This window comes from Schistocerca serialis, chromosome 8, assembly GCF_023864345.2.
Source record: "Schistocerca serialis cubense isolate TAMUIC-IGC-003099 chromosome 8, iqSchSeri2.2, whole genome shotgun sequence".
NCBI lineage: Eukaryota > Metazoa > Arthropoda > Insecta > Orthoptera > Acrididae > Schistocerca > Schistocerca serialis.
Genome location: NC_064645.1, coordinates 272,236,114 through 272,251,590, shown reverse-complemented (window position 1 = coordinate 272,251,590; position 15,477 = coordinate 272,236,114). Strand labels below are relative to the sequence as shown.

General features: G+C 41.0%; 1 protein-coding gene across 1 annotated transcript in view; it reads left to right on the top strand.

The window, feature by feature from the left end:
• Positions 1–15,477, top strand: part of LOC126416811 (ethanolaminephosphotransferase 1-like) — an 87,570-nt gene that overhangs the window by 41,913 nt on the left and 30,180 nt on the right. Inside the window, exon 5 of the mRNA XM_050084693.1 lies at positions 3,355–3,512. Within this exon, the coding sequence (XP_049940650.1) occupies positions 3,355–3,512 (158 nt within the window). The remainder of the gene's footprint in view (positions 1–3,354; positions 3,513–15,477) is intronic.

The following is a 15,477-nucleotide window of genomic DNA, read 5'->3' as shown; positions in this document are numbered from 1 at the left end:
CGCTGCTGGTAACCAGTTGTCGGGGCAGCTTGTCTGACGCAGCTCCTGGCTTCTCGTGGCAGCTGTCCCTCCTGCACACACAGATATGTGTGGCACAGTAAAAAGGTTCTCTCACCCTCATCATTAAAATATCAGTTGTTCAGAGTGGTGGAGAGCCAAGTGTTTCTAGAATTTACCCCGAAATTCTTGAAGTACTACAGTACCTCAGGCCGCTAGTTCCTATATTCCCTCTGATGATCTCTGTGTTGCTGCATGTCAGGTGGTGGTGTCCCTTTGGCATCAACAATGGTCCTCCTTTCACGGGAATAAGCTCCAGCTTATTAAACCTCTCCCAGCGGCTTGGATGACCTCCTCTTGGCCCTCCTGCCGGGAGGTCATTTTAACTAGACTGCATATTGGGCACTGCCTTTTTAGCCATCATCATTTAATAAGTGGCACTGCCACACCACTTGGTACACATTGCACCCAAGTTTTAACCGTCCACCACTTCCTGATGGAACGCCCATTTTTTAACTGTTTATGTTCCCACTTGGGTTTGCTGTGAGTGTTATCAGCCGTTTTAGCAAATGACGCGCAGGCTGTTGATCGCGTTTTGCTTTTTATCTGCCAAAGAAATATGGCGAAGGCCATTTAATTTTTACTTTTGGACCTCCTTTTCCGTATGGTGTGTTTTTTAGCACTTTCTCCATGTCCCTGTTTTTAGCTGTCTGCTCTTATGTCACTTGGGACTGACATATAGTCGTTTTTTAACTCCTCTCTGTCTTTGTGCTCTATATTTTTGACTTGCGTGCATATGACCCCAGTTGTTTTTTGTGCTGTAAAGCAAAACAAAACCAAACAGGAACACTTGATAAAGACACATATGCCGAAACAAGCTTGTCATGGACTTATCAACAAGAAACGGACAGTTTGCAATTAATTTTGTCAAAAGTATAAAGATGACTTGTAGATGAATTTGTTTGAGTGAAACAAATATTTATTTTGATTAAAAGAGTAACTATCTAGTCCTAAGGCAATCACTCTGCATGAGCCAAAAGTTCCTAAAAATAACTTCCTTGTCATCTCAAATAAAAAACAGCCCACAGTTGCACTAAATTATGTTTATTTTAAACCTTGACCAAAATAATGAAAATAATAAACTTCCTTGTCCATCCTTTCTTCTGTTTTATTGCGTCACCAGTTCTGGATTACTGCCCTAATTGATAGTACACCATAACTGTTTTAAAGCTGATATCCATTTCTTCAAACAATGGGAAACGTGGAAAGTAGATCACACACACACACACACACACACACACACACACACACACACACCATAACCACTGTCTCTGGCAGCTGAGGCTGGGCTGTGTACGGCAACTGCACCTGATGGGAAAGCACTCTGTGGGTGGTGGGGCTGAGGAGGAGGCGGCGGCTTGGACAGGGAGGGGGAGGGATAGGAGGGTAGTGGTGGAGTAAGTTGTAGTGATGCTTGTGGGAGTTTCGGGAGGTTTGGAGGGGGGGGGGGGGGAGGGGAAGGAGAGAAGTAGAGGAGTGCGAAAGACTAGTGGGTGCACTGTTGGAGTAGAAGGCTGTGTAGTGCTGGATTGGGAGTTGGAGGGGGATAGGTTGGTGAAGGACAGGGACTAAGGAAGGTTGAGGCCAGGGGGGTTACAGGAACAGAGGATATTCAGTGAAGATAAAACATGGGTATATCACTTTGAGCAGTTGAGAAAACACCAGTGTGTGGAATAGGAACAACCCAAACCTCTAGCCAAAAAGAAATTGGAGATTCAATCTCTGCCAGGAAAGTGATGCTCACAATATTTTGGGAGACAATGTCCAATTCTGCAGCATTACATGGAAAAAGGGTCAGTAGTAAACAGCCATTGTTATTGTAAAACGATTTGCTATGAATTGAAGCTTTCAGTTGAAAACACTTTCAAAGATTTATTGTCAAACTGCAATTTATTTATTATTTTCCCCTGTGACAATGTGCATCCACATATAGCTGCTCATACTGTTCAGACCCTAAGGAGTACACTTTTTGAGGTGTTGTAGTATCATGAACTTGCCTAATCAGATTTCCGTTTCACTGGTCCACTTAAAGATGGTTTAACAGGTCTGCAATTCATCTCCAGTAAAAAGATGAAGGAAATGATGCATATGTGGCATATTGCTCAGTCGAGAAACTTTTTTCTGGGGGTATTTGAAAGCTTGTACAATGATGAAGCAAGTGCAGTGAATAGAATGTTGACTATTTTGAAAAAGATTTCGTTGTAAATTTTGTATTGTTGTAATAAGTTAGGATAATTTTATGGACAAATTTTTTGAATTACCCTCATATTTTATGCTTTGTGATGGAATGTATGAGTGCTGAGATGATACTAGTCCATCTGCATACCACATTCTACAATCACAATACTAGAACCAATTAAAAGTGAAATATTGATGAGGCTGCCTTTACTTATGCAAAGAAAACAGTTGTTTTCAGCAATGAGGTAGTGGTAGCTGTGAGATAGGATGTTGAGAGTGTTGACTCGTCTATGCAAAAGAAGTCCACAACTCACAGTCTAGTGGTTAGTGTCACTGCCTTCAGATTGTGGTTCCAGGTTAGATTCTCAGCTGGGTCGGAGATTTTCTTTGCAAGGGGACTGGAGGCTTGTGTTATCCTAATTCTTTCGTCTCATCTTCATCATAAAGATATGCAAGTCACCAAAGTGATGCCGAATAGAAAGACTTTCACCAGATGAGGTTTCTTGGCCAGCAGTGCTATACAATTATTTCATTTTGTGCCAAAGAAGGGAGAATTCTAGAAAAATTATGTGGTATTTAAGTTGTGCTCCAACGATTTGTGAATTAGTGTTCCCTCTGGTTTTCTCGGCGTGACTGATTAATGTTGTACTTTCAGGTGTGCAGCTGAGTTCTTGTTTCCATTTTTGCACAATGTTTTGATGACCACCCCAGTTGTCTTCTGTAGGTGCTACATGTTGTGCTATTATGTGTACTCGCTGCCTGGACTCCAACCATACTATGTACACAGTTAATACTCACAACATTGCAACTCACAGCACCTGAAGATGATGACTGGATCTGTCGTCAGTATATTAGTAGAGACCTTACAACATTTGCTTACAAAAGCAGTTGCCTTGTTTATTTTTAATGCTGAATATAGTGAACTGTATTCCAGTTTTAATATTTTTGAGTTGTAAGTGCTATGTAATAAATATGAACAATGTTTTTGCATTCACATTTTAGTAGTGTAAGACCTCATTTCTAGAAACGTGAAAATTGCATGTTGCCAACATAACAACACAAATATTGCTCTACTATTACAGTTTCAAATTAAAGAGTTTTGTTTTCTTTTTCTTTCAGGTAGCTATTGTAATATTTATGATAACTTCTATATTTGGCCATGAGCTATGGAACTTCAATCTCCCTTATAACATCTCAGCAGGTCAGACTTTTGAACTGACATTCTACATTTCTGCTCTTGTTTCAAATTTTCCTGTTTGTCTGTGGAATGTCTACAAGTAAGTAAATTTCAACTTATTCTAGTTAATGAGAAATGCCATTTTAATTTTTTTTCCTATTCTCTGAAATATATCTGTTAGTAATCTGTGCTGTGAGTTTCTGTCTTTCGGTCTGTGTTTTGTCATTTTAAGGGGCTGTATTTTCTGAATTCGGAGATCCACTCTTTTTCATTTCCTGTTTAATTCTGTTTCTATCCATGTATGCACCATGACAACATCTGTTGTTCCATCCCTATTATTTACTTCTGTAAGTGCAAATAAGATGTCTTTTCCATGGCCTCTGACTAAATGTATACTGTTGTCCCAGTATGTTGACTGTAGCCGCCATCCAAATAACATCATGAAGAAGCAGCCATTACCATACAGATGCCTGTCACTGGCAATACATTGCTTGATTCACACAGCTGCTAATTTGCAACAAGTTTGTACGGTTGCCAAGGTCGGCTGGCATATTATGAAGTCTGCAGATTTCTGACAGATGAAGACTATAATGAGAATATGACAACGAGGAAACAGACAGACAATGTTTCCTTTTTGGGGGTGTTTTGGGGGTGGGGGGGGGCTACTCTTTTTTGCCCTTTCAGCCATCAGTTCTCCTGCTCTCATGTTTATCCAGTGTCCCTGAAAATCCCCAATCAGAGAGGAAATATTATGTACGCTTTTACCTTGAATATTGGAACCATTCAGTAGCTCAGAATTGAGGAGTAAAAGAAATTAAAAATGGTGCTATAGTAAACCATGGACTATAAATATCACTATTCCCCGAATAGGGGAAAAGTTGAGCAGCTGACATAAAAAAAATAGAGCTGTTGACATCTATGGAGAGAATAGGGTATGAGGCTACAAGGAGAGACTCCAAGAAGCTTCTACTTCTGATAAAAGTGCAAAGGCTTCTGCTTCCATGGCCAGTGTCAATTTGAATCAGTTCCTTTTGTGCACTGGGCTACATCATTTAAAACTAAAATTGATATTATGAACTCTAGTTTTAACCCTCTAAAGAAGAATTTGATCTAAAAGCTCAGCAAGTAATTTATTGTGTCTGTGTACTGTATATGCATGTTCTGTTCAGCAAGTAGTGGTTAACTTCATTTTAAATTTTAAATTTTTTTAAGAAGCTTTAAATGGTCTTGCTTGGTTGTTAAAATCTAACACTCTTCTGGCTTGGCAAAATGGACTAAGATAAGGGCTCACAGTGGGGTGGGGGGACTCTTCTGGAAAAAATAAATAAATAAGGAGTTGTGAGGTTTTCAACACCCTCTGTTAGATAGGTGTGGAGAAACCACCACGATGGTTTAGATTTTACATTGCTCCACTTGGCTGATAGTCATTAACATAGTTTTTAAATTTGGCACACGTCTTGGATCCCACTATAAATCAGTTCCATGAGGTAACAAATGAGATGTAGTTTTTAAGATTTTTCCCAGTTAGATTGTTTGAACACATATATCCAAATTCAAGGTGAACACTTAATGTGTCAATATGTACAATATTTTAAGAACTGAGATAGTCATGTCCGTTAAGTTCTCTGAATGATGGTCTACATTCCAACTTTAATTAGATTAACTATTGAAATATTGTACAAAGTTAATTAGTCAAGTGATATCTAAGGTTTTCTTGACATGATTGATTAATTGTATACTTCTAGATGTTCTGCTAAGTTGTTTCATTGCACAATATTTCAATGACCAACTCAGCCACCCCATCATGTGCTGTGAGTTATGCTGTTGGGTGTAATCACTGTCTGGACTCCAACCAGACTGTGAACTGTTGTTGCTTTCACACTGCTATTTATAGCTGAGTTTCATTCTTGAAAATATAATGTAATTATTGAGTTCAAATTAATGATTGAATATAATAGAGGGAAAAATTCCACGTGGGAAAAATATATATAAAAACAAAGATGATGTTACTTACCAAACGAAAGCACTGGCAGGTCGATAGACACGCAAACAAACACAAACATACACACAAAATTCTAGCTTTCGCAACCAACGGTTGCTTCATCAGGAAAGAGGGCAGGAGAGGGAAAGACGAAAGGATGTGGGTTTTAAGGGGAGAGGGTAACCTCGTGGGTAACCTTCAACCCATTACATGCAGTCTCCCATCCTTCATCAAAGACACCAACCACTTTCTCGAATGCCTGGAAACCTTACCCAATCTGTTACCCCCAGAAACCGTCCTTGTAACCATTGATGCCACTTCCCTATACACAAATATTCCGCACGTCCAGGGCCTCACTGCGATGGAGCACTTCCTTTCACACCGATCACCTGCCACCCTACCTAAAACCTCTTTCCTCATTACCTTAGCCAGCTTCATCCAGACCCACAACTTCTTCACTTTCGAAGGCCAGACATACCAACAACTAAGGGGAACAGCCATGGGTACCAGGATGGCCCTCTCGTACGCCAACCTATTTATGGGTCGCTTAGAGGAAGCCTTCTTGGTTACCCAAGCCTGCCAATCCAAAGTTTGGTACAGATTTATTGATGACATCTTCATGATCTGGACCCACAGTGAAGAAGAACTCCAGAATTTCCTCTCCAACTTCAACTCCTTTGGTTCCATCAGATTCACCTGGTCCTACTCCAAATCCCATGCCACTTTCCTTGACGTTGACCTCCAACTGTCCAATGGCCAGCTTCACACGTCCGTCCACATCAAACCCACCAACAAACAACAGTACCTCCATTATGACAGCTGCCACCCGTTCCACATCAAACGGTCCCTTCCCTACAGCCTAGGTCTTCGTGGCAAACGAATCTGCTCCAGTCCGGAAGTCCTGAACCATTACACCAACAACTTGAAAACAGCTTTCGCATCCCGCAACTACCCTCCCGACATGGTACAGAAGCAAATAACCAGAGCCACTTCCTCATCCCCTCAAACCCAGAACCTCCCACAGAAGAACCCAAAGAGTGCCCCACTTGTGACAGGATACTTTCTGGGACTGGATCAGATTCTGAATGTGGCTCTCGAGCAGGGATACGACTTTCTCAAATCCTTCATGAAATCCTCCCCACTCCACCAAGAGTGTCTTTCCGCTGTCCACCTAACCTTCATAACCTGTTAGTTCATCCCTATGAAATCCCCAAACCACCTTCCCTACCCTCTGGCTCCTACCGTTGTAACCTCCCCCGGTGTAAAACCTGTCCCATGCACCCTCCCACCACCACCTACTCCAGTCCTGTAAACCGGAAGGTGTACACGATCAAAGGCAGAGCCACGTGTGAAAGCACCCACGTGATTTACCAACTGACCTGCCTACACTGTGAAGCTTTCTATGTGGGAATAACCAGCAACAAACTGTCCATTCACATGAATGGACACAGGCAGACAGTGTTTGTTGGTAATGAGGATCACCCTGTGGCTAAACATGCCTTGGTGCACGGCCAGCACATCTTGGCACAGTGTTACACCGTCCGGGTTATCTGGATACTTCCCACTAACACCAACCTGTCAGAACTCCGGAGATGGGAACTTGCTCTTCAGTATATCCTATCTTTTCGTTACCCGCCAAGCCTCAACCTCCGCTAATTTCAAGTTGCCGCCGCTCATACCTCACCATTCATTCAACAACATCTTTGCCTATGTACTTCCGCCTCGACTGACATCTCTGCCCAAACTCTTTGCCTTTACAAATGTCTGCTTGTGTCTGTGTATGTGCGGATGGATATGTGTGTGTATGCGAGTGTATACCTGTCCTTTTTTCCCCTAAGGTAAGTCTTTCCGCTCCCGGGATTGGAATGACTCCTTACCCTCTCCCTTAAAACCCACATCCTTTCGTCTTTCCCTCTCCTTCCCACTTTCCTGATGAAGCAACCGTTGGTTCCGAAAGCTAGAATTTTGTATATGTTTGTGTTTGTTTGTGTGTCTATCGACCTGCCAGTGCTTTCGTTTGGTAAGTCACATCATCTTTGTTTTTAGATATAATGTAATTGGATAGATTAAACATTTACTCAACAAATGGTGGCAAGAGAACACACAAATGAAACTATTACAGTTTGCAAGCTCTCAAACCCAGTGACTCCTTCTTCTAGCAGAAGGGAGGGAAGAGGGGTGAAGGAAAAGGACTTATGAGGTTTAGGAAAAAGGGTAGAGTTCGGAAAAGTCAACCAGAATCCCAGGTCACAGGATACCACACGGGATCAGGAGGAAGCCTGACTGTTGGGGACCACACTGGACAGATTTGAAAACATAAGAGGAAGGTGGATGTTTGGGGAACACTTAAGTCAGGTATTACTGCCAAAACATGTCCACAATAACTATTTGTTTCTTTTCTCTCTCTCTCTCTCTCTCTCTCTCTCTCTCTCTCTCTCTCTCTCTCTCTCTTTTTCCCCCACTTCCGTCTCTATCATATACAATGCAATTAGCTTTGCACTCTTATTAACTTGTGCATGATGTTTTGGCAGTAATCTCTGTCTGGCATGTTACTCTCTCTTCCACCTTTATGCTCTCAGGTTTACAAATCTCGTCCAATGCAGTCCCCAACAATCATTCTTTCCTTCCCATCCCTTGCAGAAAGTCTTCCCCTGACCCAGGTTTCTGGACAACTTTTCCAAACTCTACCCCTTTTCCTAAACCACACCAGTCCTTTTTCTTCACACCTCTTCCTCTCCCTTCAACCCCTCTGTCAGAAAATGGAGCCACTGGCTATGAAAGCTTGCAAGCTTTAATACCTTTATGTGTGTGTTCTCCTGCTGCCACTTGGTGCGTAGATTTTTTATCTCCCCAATTACATTATATTTTCATAAATTATTTTCATTGAGTTTAGTTCTTGATGCCCACTGCACACTGTGATGCTCTTTCGTGTTTCAGGAGCTGCATTGATACTCCATGAAACACAAATTCTCTCAGCATTTTTCAGTTCTGGTAGATGTGATAGCTGGCAAAACTATAATAAATCAGGTGCCAAACATTAAGCCTCATTTAAATTTAGACTCCTATTCCAGTTTATTAAGTTTTCTGATGTATTTATGTTGATAGACTCCTTAATTGTGGTGTCTCAGAAACTTGGTGTTTGTACCACAATATTGGTCTTATTGTATTTCATTTCATAATTATATTCAAGACAGTGCTTGGCAGCAGCTGATTGGTTGACTCAGTCGGGTGTGTTGCTGATTTTTCTTGCATCTCTCCTCAACTGTTCTGAGCGAGCGAGGTGGCACAGTGATTAGCACTGGACTCAAATTTGGAAGGGTGACGGTTCAAATCTGTGTCCAGTGATCCTGATTTAGTTTCTCTACAATTCTACGATTTCCCTAAATTGCTCCAGGCAGATACCGGGATAGTTCCTTTGAAATGGCACAGCCAATTTCCTTCTCTATCCTTGAAACGATTCAAGCTTGAGCTCTGTCTCTAATGGCGTTGACGTCATCCAGACATTAAACTTTAATATTCCTTCTTCTTTCGACTGTTCTGATAGTCTGCCCCATGTACAACATGACAGATCCACATGTAACATAGTACACACCCAGCTGTTAGTAGCATAGATCATCTTTAGCATTTCAGAGAAGACTTTTTATCTTACTTGAAGGGACCAAAATACATTAGGTGCTAAGTTTCCATACTAGTCTACCAATCTTTCCAGTTATTGGTCTGATATAAAGTAGATAAATCATTTTTTGCTTCTCTTCCTCTGTCTCAATCTCAGCCTCTTTCCAGGCATTTTCGATTTTGACACCGCCGCCCATTCAATTTGACAATCTAAGTACCAATTTGATCAGAATGCTATCCATAGGTGTTGTAATTCTTCCGTGATTAGTTCCAAGGAATCAGAAAGTGGGACTCTCATAAAGAGGGAGATCACATCAAGACTAACCATAATATTCATATCCCAGGGCTGCAATTGACTGAGGCAGTGAGCAAAGTTAGTTAGTCAGTCAGTTAGTTAGTTCATTAATATCTTTCATGTTAAATAGATCATTGTACATTCTCATCACAGTGAATCTGTAAATATGGCAACATGCTGAATATTTATAAGTTTTGTTTTAAATATATGGATGTGAGTTAGTAATTCCTACCCACCAACTTTTACACGTTACTGTAATGTAAATTCTTCTACAGAATGTAAGGCATTGTCAGTGAGAAACTTATTCGGTTTAGTTTCCAAATTTATTTTGCTGTCTGTCAGAAATTTTATATCTCTGGGTAAGTGATAAAAATTTTTGTTACAGCATTGTACACCCTTTTTGTGCAAAGAGAACCTTAATGTGGAGTAATAAATGTCATTTTTCCTTCTGCTATTGTAATTATATGCATTGTTATTCCTTTTGAACTGCAGTGGATTAAAGCAACAAACTTAATGAGGAAATGAATATCCTGTGAAGCAGTAGTCATAATGCCCAATTACTTAAACAAATGTCCACAAGATGATTGTGGGTGAGCACCACGTATTATTCTTACAGCACATTATTCAGCAACAAAGACTTTCTTTCTTAAAGATGAGTTACCTCAGAACATTATTCCATATTACATTATTGTATTAAAATATGTTAAAGTTGTCAACTTAGTGATTTGTCTTTCTCCAAGATTTGCCATGATTTTACATGCAAATGTGGCTGGACTAAGCAGTTTTAGAAGTTCTGATATGTGTGTTTTCCAGGTGAAATTCTCATTACTATAGATACCTAAGAATTTTGAAGTTTCCACCCTATTTATTATTTCCTCACTATGTTTACACCTATCATTGGTGCGGTACACCTAGGTCTCCAGAACTTAATGTGTGTCTTTTTAAAACAGGGTGAGGCCATTCGCAGAAAACCAGCCAATGGTACTTTTAAGAACATTGTTTACAATTTCTTCTGCTTCTTTATGAATGCTTGAATCGACTGCAGTACTAGTGATTCCTCCCCACTCAGAATTATGTTGCTAGACAATATTGGTTGAATTACTAAGTATGGCTTTCTGTGTTCTTTTGGTTAGATATGGCATCATGCATTGAGTGTTTCTAGCATCGATCCCATAACACTTCCATTTATGTAGGAGAATACAGTGATACACAGAGTCAAGTGTTTTAGGCAGGTCGCACAAAATACCAACTGGCACTCTTTCACTGTTTGTGCTTGTAACATTTGGTGAGTGAACATATAAATGGCATTCTCAGTAGAGCAACTCTTGTGGAATCCAAACTTTGATTTGCTGAGGATATGATTGTTGCTAAGGTTAGATACTATTTCGTGTACACCTCAAAAATTTCGAAAAATGGCGTCAGCAGTGAGAAACAGGTCAGTAGTTATTAACATCTCTCTTATCACCTTTCCTAAAGAGGGGTTTGACACCAACATATTTCAATCTCTCTGGAGAAACGTCTTGAGTCAGTGATACATTACACATCTGAAGACCAGGCTTATTATATGGAACAAATCTTTAGTATGGTACTCTATCAGAAACACCATCAAAGCCGTATGAGCTTTTATTTTTGAGAGAATGTGTAATTTTCTTAATTAGTTCCCTTTTCTAAACTGGAACAGACATTTGACAGCACAACAATAATCACTTTATTGTATTGTAAGTGGTGGCCTCTCATAACTTTGTGGTGAACTGTCCTTTCAATCAGTGGAGTTGTGAATGTGATGTTCGCATTTCCCCACATGTAAAAGAAAACACCAGCAACTCAGCAGAACACCTAGAAGAACACAATCAATTAGTCAAAGAGGCATGACACAAAACTGTAGCCTCAAGCACTGGAAGGAACAGACCACCACTTTCCCAATAGATGAAGTTATAATACAGAAGGTCACACAAAAATATGTGGTTACTGCTGAACTTTCAAATTTTAGTTCCCTCTTCTAAAATTGATCAAATATTTGACTGCACAACAGTAATTATTTTATTTTGTTGTACCTGTCGACTTCTCGCCACTCTGTGGTGAACTGTCCTGTCAGTCAGTATTTTATTCCATTTGTGAACTGTTTTGTCAAGTATAGTAGACTCTCGACTATCTAGTCTACTGTGGCAAGAGATCAAGCTGGATAACAAAGGAGCCAGATAGGCTGGAGTTCTGTAAATTTTCTCTTCCAACTCCAGCTGTACCATTCAAAACATCCTCTTTTATACAAAAACTCAATTTTATTAACATTTTCTGACTCCTTACATAATGTATTCTAATAATAATGACAATATTATGAAAAGGATAGATTGCTACTCACCATATAGTGGAAATGTTGAGTCAGAGACCAAAACAACAAAGAGACTGTTAAACAAGCAAGCTTTCAGCCAAAATGCCTTCTGGGTTAGGCAAAACAGTCCCCCCCCCCCCCCCCCCCCCACACACACACACACACACAGTCTCACTCACGCAAATGCAACTCTCACACACATGACCAGTCTCTGGCTGCTGAGGCTGCAGTGGGGTTGAGTTGGTGAAATAGAAGGCTGTGTAGTGCTGGAATGGGAATAGGGAATGGGATAGGTGGGTAAGGGCAACAACTAATGAAGGTTGAGGCCAGAAGGGTTATGTGAATGTAGGATGTATTGCAGGGAGAGTTCTCACCTACGCAGATCAGAGAAGCTGGTGGTAGAAAGGTTCCAGATGGCATAGGCTGAGAAGCAGCCATTGAAATAAGGAACAACGTGTCGGTCAGTGTGCACAGCAAGTGGGTGGTGTAGCTGTTTCTTGGCCACTGTTTATCAGTGGTCATTCATGCAGACAGTCAGCTTGTTGGTTGTCTTGCCCACGTAGAACACAGCACATTCATTGCAGCTTATTTTGTCGACCACGTAACTGTTTTCACAGCTAGCCCTGCATTTGGTGGGATAGTTGATGCTGTGACTTGACTGGAGTAGATAGAGGTGGTGTGATGATATATGGGACAGGTTTTGCATCTAGGTGTATTACAGGGATTGAGCCATGAGGCAACGGGTTGGGAGCAGGGGCCTTTGAAGGCATAACCTGTAAACAAATCCCGGATAGAGAAATGGATATGTGCATAGCACCATCATATCTCAACCTATTTATGGGTCATCTAGAGGAATCCTTCCTAACCACCCAGAATCCCAAACCCATCACCTGTTTCATATTCACTGATGGCATCTTTGTGATCTAGATTGAGTGTGAGGACACACTATCCACATTCCTCTAGAACCTCAACACCTTCTCCTTCATTCGCTTCATCTGGTCCTCAGTGTTGACTTCCACCTCAAAGACGGCTACATCAGTATCTCCATCCATATCAAACCTACCAGCCACTATCCACTTGCTACAGCTGCCACCCATTCCATAATAAGAAGTGTGTTCCATACTGCCTAGCCAGCCCATGGCCATCACAACTGTAGTGACAAGCAGTCCCTCTAGAAATATACCAAGGGTCTCACTGAGGCCTTCAAAGATCGTAATTACTCTCCCATCCTTGTACAGAAACAGATCTCCTGTGCCTTACCTCTCCAGTCACTCTCCCCCACCTCCCAGAGTCCTATTATCAGGCCACAGGGGAGCAATCCCCTTGTGACATAGTACCACCCAGGACTGGAGCATCTGACTCACATTCTTTGCCAGGGTTTCAAGTTCCTCTCATCATGCCATGAAATGAGAAATTTCCTACCCACTATCCTTCCCATCCCTCCCACAATAGTATTCTGCCACCCATTTAACCTACACAGTATCCTTGTCTATCCCCACACAACCCCTACTCTGAACCCCTTGCCTGATAGCTCAAATCCTTGTAGACCTAGATGCAAGACCTGTCCCATGTATCCTCCCACCACAACATACTTCAGTCAGATTTCAAGTGTCACCTGTCCTATCAAAGGCAAGGATACCTGTGAAGCCAGTCATCTGATCTACAAGCTAAGCTGCAACCACTGTGCTGTGTTCTACGTGAGCGTAGCAACCAACAATGTCTGTCCACATGAATGGCCAGTGACAAACTGTGGCCAAAAAACAGTTGGACCACCCACTTGCTGAGCATGCTGGCCAACATGTCGTTCTTCATTGCAATGACTGCTTCTCAGCCCATGCCATCTGGATCCTTCCCACCAACAACAGCTTTTCTGTAATGCGCAGGTGGGAACTGTCCCTGCAATATATCCAACGTTCCCATAACTCTCCTGGCTTCAACCTTTGTTAGTCATTGCCCCTACCCGTGTATCCCATTCCCTTTTCCCACTGCACTGCCTTCTATTTCACAAATGCACCCTGCGTTCATACTTCCTTCAGTCTCCCTCCCTCCCTTCCACCCCTCTCCAACTAACCCCCTCACTGCACATGGCTGCCCTACCCTCTCTCCACCTCGTCCCTGTGTGCTCCCATAAACAACACTTTGTGGCCCCCAGCTTTCTCCTTACCCCCACCACCCAGACTACTACTCCCATCGTGCAAAGTTGCTCACAGTCTGGCCTCGGCAGCCAGAGATAGGTCGTGCGTGCGTGCGTGCGTGTGTGTGTGTGTGTGTGTGTGTGTGTGTGTGTGTGTTAATTTAGAAGAAAGTTTTTTGGCCGAAAGTTAACTTGTTTAGCAGTCTTTTTGTTGTGCGTGTCTGTGACTTGACATTTCCACTATATGGTGAGTAGCAGTCTATCCTGTTCATAATTTGTCATTATTTCATCCTGAATTTTCTATTACATGCTAATTATAAGTGTTCATGTAAATACTGCACCCTACAAAAATTATTACAAAAAACAGAAAGCAGTCTGCATTGTAAAGTATGATTACATGTGTGAAAAGCCAGCTCTCAGAAAAAGGATGAAACTTACAGGTTTGATAGATTGATGATTTGATAGTATTTTGTGTTTATTTGATAGTGTTTTGTGTTTATTTGATAGTGTTTTGTGTTTATTTGATAGTGTTTTGTGTTTATTTGATAGTGTTTTGTGTTTATTTGATAGTATTTTGTGTTTATTTGATAGTGTTTTGTGTTTATTTGATAGTGTTTTGTGTTTATTTGATAGTGTTTTGTATTTATTTGATAGTGTTTTGTATTTATTTGATAGTGTTTGGTAGATGACTGGATCCATCCTTTAGCCCTCTTCTATACTGCAACATCCCTCCACTTACACAAACAGATGATATCAGCTGACGTTCCTTCCTCCTGCTCATTAATGTACTGCAGCACTGCCTCAATCATCTTAAACCCTTCAAAATGAGAGGTGAGACTGAGATTTTTCTCATCATCTAAATTCATCTACTCATCTCATATTACTCCCCATCCCCTGCATCACCATTCACACAATTTCTTCAGTTTGTTGATCAGCTTCATCATTCACCATCCAGTCTGCGATGTCCTCTGCATGGACATCCTCACAGCCTGATTACATTTGTGAATAGTGAAACGATTACATTTGTGAATAGTGAAACGATATCATCATTTTCATGTTTGACTATGATTCCACACATCGATTCAAAATTAAAATGTCCAACTTCATGGCCGAAAAGAATATTGCAAGACCTTCCAAGTGATATGTTCAGAATATCGTCCCATGCTTAAGCCAATGACCTTATGACATCTAGCAAGTCAACCCTCTTGAGAATGGTTACACAGTTTTCAGTATTGTCATTTGCTGAAATCATCAAATTAAGATGATGGAGGTTGATGGTTAAAAAAAAGCTTTGATTTCTCATTTTGTGAGTTCGTCAGTTGCAGGATGCAAAGGCACATTATCAAAGAGCAGCAGAGCGTTCCTCAGTAAATTGTTGTCAGTTAAATATTTCTCTACAGTTCGCAAAAATTCATTTTGGAAGCATTCATCCATGCTTTTTTTTATGAGAGTAATGAAGGGACAGTGATTCTCAATTTTTCAGGTTCTTGAAAGCTCTTAGTTTCTGTGATTTCTGTATTAATGTAATTGTAATTTTACGGTTGCCAGTTGCATTACTGCAAGCCAATATGCGAACTCATTCCTTATGTTTCTTGTATTGAGATGCCATAGCTACCATTTTTGAAGCACGTGTTTTGTAGGGAGCATCTTGTAATTTAAACCACTCTCATCGCAGTTGTGCTCATACAACTGTTCACCAGAAATTCCTTCA